The following is a 6,813-nucleotide window of genomic DNA, read 5'->3' as shown; positions in this document are numbered from 1 at the left end:
TGCTCGCTTCGCTTCCTGGCTGCCGTCCGCCATCTTGGCTGACAGTTAATTTGCATATACTCACTGATTAGCCAATGAAAAGGGTAGCGGTCGTACGCTAATTACCATGTTTCTCTTTTATTAGTGTAGATACCCTTTAAAAAAAAATCTCATTATTCTACTTTAATGTTCTTCAAAAATATGTTGACCTGACATCTATAATAATAAAAGCATAATATGCTAATTAGACTGGACAGCCAAATGACCTTCCAGACGTCCTTCTGGACAAAGCCAGGGCTGCGAGGTCCGAGCCCCTTGCACGAATTTCATGCATCGGGCCTCTAGTTGTGTTATATGTTAGCTTATTGTCCAACTGCTTCACTAAAATGCAAATTCTAGGATGGGATTTGTTTACCATTGATGTCTAGTGCGTAAAATACCTGGCATATAGTAGGCATTTTATCCGTTAAAAAAAAAAGAATAAATAAGCTTAAAATAGACTATGAGCCAACTTCTACTTTTATGTCTCCAGCCCGACTTCAAAGCTGCCTTCTACTGTGTGAAATTACCACTTTACAACTAATATTTCAAGGGGGTCTCACATTTAATGTATCCAAAATGAACTCCTGATGTCTATTTTTCTCATAGTCATTCCTGTTTCAATATGTATATGCCATATTAGGAGCTCAGTTAGTTAAAGGCAGATACCTTACAGTTGTTCTCTAGTCACTGTTTTTGCTATCATTTTTATTTCCCAAATGTAATTAATTCATGTATGTCCTCTTTTCTCCTTCTGTACTGCTATTACCCTAGTCTAAACCAGCATCATCACTCATCTGGACTTTATAGTATCTTCCTGACTAATTTCTGATTTTTCTGTTTACCCCTTTATTCTCTACATTGCATCCCGGAATTGTGTAAAACTTCCTCCTTAACATTTTAAATGATTCCCTTTTATTTATTAAGTTAAATTCCAGTTCGTCATCTTGGCATACCATGCTCTGTTATCTTTTTGTTGTTGTTCTTTTTTTTTTTCATTTGTTTTATTTTGATTGTTTTAAAGTACATTTTTATTGATTTTAGAGAGAGAGGAAGAGAGAGGGATAGAGAGATAGAAACTTCAATGACAGAGAAATGTAAGTCATCTGTCTCCTGTGCTCCCCATACTGGGGATTGAGACCGCATGTGCCCTGACCAGGAATTAATCCAGTGACTGATTCATGGGTTGGTGCTCAACCACTGAGCCACACAGGCTGGGCTATTTTTTTTTTATTTTTTCTCTTTATTTTTTGTGCGTATATCCCCCTGTTATTTTTCCAACTTTATCTTATTCCACTCTTCACTCTTATTTTTTCTCACTATGCTCAAGTCCTCTGGCACTTCAACATCTTTCTTTCCTGCTTTAGAGCACTTGGGTTCACCAGTATATCATTTCATTCTATGGCTGCTTTCTTGTCAAGACTGACCCCTTCTCATGTCTTCGGTTTCAACTTAAAAACCACCTCTTCAGTGGTTAATACCTTCTTTATCCACTCTGTCTAGATATGCCTCCTTTTATTATTCCCTGGGTCCATACTTTGTTTCTTTCTAGATCTTGACATTTTAAATGATTTGTTGTTAGTTTGCTTACCTGTTTACTGTCTGCCGTCTTACACATCCTTCCCAATTCCTGCCATACATACATACCCACAGACACCAAAGTTCAGGCCTTTGAAGGCCAACATGTTTTTTGTTTCTCTTTACCATTAACATATAGTACCTTCACTGATAACATGCTAGGGATGCTCGGTGACTATTTGTGTGAATGAGGGAAGAAAGCTCTAGTGTGTGAAGGTTTTGAAGCTGTGAGTATTCTAGCTTAACCAAAGGTACATGGCAGCCTCTAGGGCCACATATTTGATATACAAGATTTTGATTATTTTAAAATAATGTTTTATATTATACTAGAGGCCCGGTGCACAAAATTTCATGCACTGGGGGGGTGGGGGGGTGTCCCTCAGCCATCCTGCACCCTCTCGCAGTTCAGGACCCCTCGCTCCTTACCGCTCGCCTGTAGCAGAGTCACCACTGCTGCACTCGCCAGCTGTGAGCCCGGCTTCTGGCTGAGTGGTGCTCCCTCTGTGGGAGCGCACTGACCACCAGCGGGCAGCTCCTGCATTAAGCATCTGCCCCTGGTGGTCAGTGCACATCATAGCGACTGGTCGTTCCGCCCTTTGGTCCATTTGCATATTAGGGTTTTATTATGTAGAATATGTATAAACCTAATGTGTGAGAACTTCTAATTTTATTTAAAAAAATAACTGGATTGTAAGTTTTAGGAGATATTATATAAAGTTGAGATAATGTCATTTTTGTGGTAGTAGTCTGAATTATAATGTATTTTCTCAGTGATGTTTCTGTTTTATTCAGTGTGAAAATGCATCTCTAAAAGAGCAAATAGAGTCTATAAGTAAAGAACTAGAGATTACTAAGGAAAAACTTCACACTATTGAACAAGCCTGGGAAAAAGAAACTAAATTAGGTAAGTGCTATGACTCTAATAATATAAAATGATTTAAGATCTAATAGAGAATATTTTGCACTTAAAGTTCTTTTTCTATACCACATGGAAAGGAAGTATTTTGATAAAAGTGAATTCTCTATGTTACAGTTTAATTTAGCAGGCAGTTGAATAATATCTTGGACTAAACTCTACCAAAATTTGGTTTTTAGTTATAAAATTAGATTTGTTCCAAATAAAATCATATGTTAAAAAAACAGCATTTTCTGTTTTGAACCATTTAACAGTGAATACTGGTGATAATTTTGAAATACCTGTATTTTAATGAGAGTAATATGAGTTCTTTCACTATGTATAAAATTTTATTAGGAATAGATCATTTAATATTTTTAAGATACAAGCTTACTGTATAGCATCAAAAAATTAAATTTATATTACCCATAGTTCCACTACTATATTATAATTTTTTGTATAACCTTGTGTACACTTAAATATTGCACATTAAATTATAATAAACATACACTATATTTATTTAGTAGATGTCAAACTATTGCTATGTTTTATTCATTATACTTATAAATGTTTATGTAGTACCTTTCTGTGTTCGAGTGATTACATCACTAGCTTTTCTCATTTCTGTTATTGCTTGTAGTGCTACAGTGAACATCTTCATGTATATCTAGCAGATATTATTGTCTCTGTTGTTATATCTTTGTTTAAAAGTGTCACTTTATTAGGTTTTATTATCCAGGAGTTTGTTGATGTTGGGTTTTCTGGAGTATATGGGTTATGCAAATCAAAAGTATTAGTTTTCTCCTTTTCAGAAAACAACTAAGTAACTAATGGTAATCCTATGTGATGACTTCTCATGGTAAATTTTTTTTTATTTTGTTCTCATTTGATTTAACCACAGACTTTTATGTCCAAAGACAAGCCATATCATATATGTATTATATAATCTTAGATATACAAATATGCATATATGTATCTATAATATTGATGAGATTAATAACCAATACAATAATTTAAAATATTTGATATTCAATATTTACAAAGGCCAAGTAATACTCATAGTTAAAGAAGATATTTGGTGAGATCCCTAAATCATATGGCTTCGTATTTTACTTTCAGTTGGACTCCATGAGACTTTAAAATAAAGTCACTGCATTTATATTCACAAAATAGTGTTGTTTTATTGAGTTGCTTCTTATACAGTTTTTCTCCTTTTAGTTTACAAAATACACGTATTTTCCCTTTTTTGATTCTCTGCCTGTGACACCATCTACAGTATACCTTTTACATTTCAATAATTCCATGAGGAGTTTTTTCTCTTATTAATGCTCACTTGAGAATATTTTTCTATTGATTTTAGAGAGTATGAGAGAGGGAGAGAGACAGAGAAAGAAACATTGATGGCAGAGACACATCAATTGGCTGCCTCCCACAAGCACCCCAACCAGGGCTAAGGATTGAACCTGCAACTAATGTATGTGCCCTTCTTTGGAATCTAACCTGGGACCTTTCAGTCCTTGGTTGAAGCTCTCTCTATCACCTGAGCCAAACCGGTTAGGACGAGGAATAGTTTTTGTTATCATTTGAATGACGAAGAACGTAAATTCCAGAGAGATTAAATGGGATAGGCAGCAGGTAGACAGAAAATAATAGAGCTATGACTGGAATCTGGATCTGTCATAATTTAAAAGCCTCGTGTTATCCCTTGAACATAATGTCTAAAATATCTAGAATATAATTTTGATAATATTAACTTAAATATTGTTGTATACAGGAAATGAATCTAACATGGATAAGACAAAGAAATCAATAACCAACAGTGAGATTGCTTCTATTTCAAAAAAAATCACTATGCTAGAGATGAAGGAATTAAATGAAAGGCAGCGGGCTGAACATTCTCAGAAAATGTATGAACACATAAAGACTTCATTAAAACAAATGGAAGAACGTAATTTTGAATTGGAAACCAAATTTGCTGAGGTTCGATGTTATCGTTTTTATCATGTAATTGGAAAATAAGGAATTAGTCATGGTAGACATTGTATTATTTAAGAGGTTTGTTTGTATCTCTGAAGTAGCATATTCATATAGTGCTTGTGTTTTATGTAATGGATAAAAATAAAAGATGTTTTTAAATGTTTATAAAGAAAGAAATATTTTTGTGAATGAGTTTTTATTTCTCACTAGCATTACATGATTAGATTTAATATGCAAAAAAGTTTATTTGCTTAATAATGGAATGCCTTTCCACCCATTCATTTAACAAATATTTATTGAGTGCCTATTTCATTCCAGACACTGCATAGGGGCTGGAGTTATAGCAGGAAACAAAATACCGCAAACAGCAGTCCATGCTCTCAGAGACTATATTCTAATATGAGTTTTTAGACTTTTTTGACATGTTCAGAATAATTAAAGTGGATGACAATAAATACAGTTTACAAAAATTCAGCAATTTATGATGAAGTAGCATTCATGTAACATTTGTTTTACCTTGAGAATTAGTATAATTTTTAAAGCATGGTGTTGTTTATTTTACTGTCACTAAATATATATTAAGACTTTAACTCATTTAGATTATTTATAGGTTATATAATTAAAGTAAAATATAATGAGTGTACTGCATTCCTAGCAAATTAAGAATATCAGAAATTCTGATATCATTGGGTTGTGAGCTGCCTAACATAAATGACTTTGTGTGGGTTGGTATATAATCAGAGTTTGCATAATTTGTTTCTGACTCTTTCCCTCTTTACCCTTTTCAATCTATTCTTAATACCTCACACTCAATTCAGTATCTGGACTAATGCAAAGTAAAGAGGACTGCAGTATGCTAAAGCTAAATTAAAAGGAAAACCTTTTTGGGGTGGTGGTGGGTACACGATGGAGGAGGTCAATGGGGAAAAAGAGGCATCTGTAATACTTTTAACAATAAAGATAAATTTAAAAAATAGCAATAAAGGGAAAATCTCTTCAAAAGCTGATATATCTGAATATTTTTTTGTTATTTTTTCTTAGCTTACCAAAATAAACTTGGAAGCACAGAAGGTGGAACAGATGTTAAGAGATGAACTAGCTGGTAGTGTGAGCAAAACAGTAAGTGATGCTGATAGACAACGGATTCTAGAATTAGAGAAGAATGAAATGGAACTAAAAGTGGAAGTGTCAAAGTGAGTGCATGTAATCTTTTGGTCATTTGATTAGATGTGTCTATTCTAATTTGTCTTTAAGAAACCTAATTACAGTGATACAGGAGTAATATTCTTAGTGGCAATTAATACTGATTTCCTTTTAAAAGAATATGGTTAAATAATATTAAGTAGTTCTTCTGCATATTAAATATTTTGGGGGGAGGACCATTAATTTATTTAAACTTAATTTTTTTCACTTTATTAAGGAAGAAATAGTATGTCTTTTATCTGTTTAGAAGGTTACTGTAAAAATATAATGAAACATTTCAGATTTTGATTCCATTTTGGGTATCTACTATGTATACTGTGCTAGGTATTGAACAGATGTTAACTCATACAATTACACTTACTAACCCTGAAGTAACATTGTTATTTTCATTTTTCGTGTGGAAACAGTTTATATGCTTAGAACACAAAATATATGTAAGGTGTAAATACTATGTGCCAGGTAGATGCTATGTAGTCACTCTCCTTTGTAATCATGCGTTACTTCAGTGGAAAAGTGTGAGGATCCCAGTTTGGGGTGGTGAACACACAATACAACATACAGATGATGTCTTACATAATTGTACACCCGAAACCTATATAATTTTGTTAACCAGTGTCATCCCAATAAATTAAATAAATAAATAAATAAATAAATAAATAAATAAATAAATAAATAGAAAAGTGTAAGGATCCCTGAGTTGATCTGTCAAGTACAAATAATTAGTGAAAAAGGTTTCATGGCCTTTTGTAGTTATAGCCATTTTTTGGAGCTTTGATATCCTTTTGGGAATATCAGTCATTTCTAACCATTTTCACTGTGAAGAATACTTCTTTTTAATTCTTCCTTTCATCTCATGCACCTTACCTTTTGAAATAAACTTATATTATTCATTTTAATTAATTATATTGTAATTCATTATTATATTTTAATTAATCAAAACTTATAGAACTGTTATTGAGAACTTCTAATCAGTATGAGGAAACCTAAGTTATCTGTCACACAGAACTAAAATTATTTCAGCCTACAGTAAAATGCATTTTACTTTACCTGTGTAGTCTTCTCATAGTAGTCATATAGGAAATCTAATAAATTACCATAAAGCCTCCCTTTTATTGGCCACATACATTTGGAAAATGCCATAT

General features: G+C 33.0%; 1 protein-coding gene across 3 annotated transcripts in view; it reads left to right on the top strand.

Annotated features, from left to right (window-relative positions):
* CEP290 (centrosomal protein 290kDa) overlaps nucleotides 1–6,813 on the top strand; it is a 116,263-nt gene that overhangs the window by 60,794 nt on the left and 48,656 nt on the right. For all 3 annotated transcript variants that reach the window (XM_014544593.1, XM_014544591.1, XM_014544592.1), the window contains 3 exons: nucleotides 2,389–2,500; nucleotides 4,266–4,471; nucleotides 5,510–5,661. In XM_014544593.1, the coding sequence (XP_014400079.1) occupies nucleotides 2,389–2,500; nucleotides 4,266–4,471; nucleotides 5,510–5,661 (470 nt within the window). The remainder of the gene's footprint in view (nucleotides 1–2,388; nucleotides 2,501–4,265; nucleotides 4,472–5,509; nucleotides 5,662–6,813) is intronic.

This window comes from Myotis brandtii, unplaced genomic scaffold (assembly GCF_000412655.1).
Source record: "Myotis brandtii unplaced genomic scaffold, ASM41265v1 scaffold371, whole genome shotgun sequence".
In the NCBI taxonomy this organism is placed as follows: Eukaryota; Metazoa; Chordata; class Mammalia; order Chiroptera; family Vespertilionidae; genus Myotis; species Myotis brandtii.
Note: the sequence above shows the minus strand (reverse complement) of the source record. Positions and strands in the feature narration are given on the sequence as shown.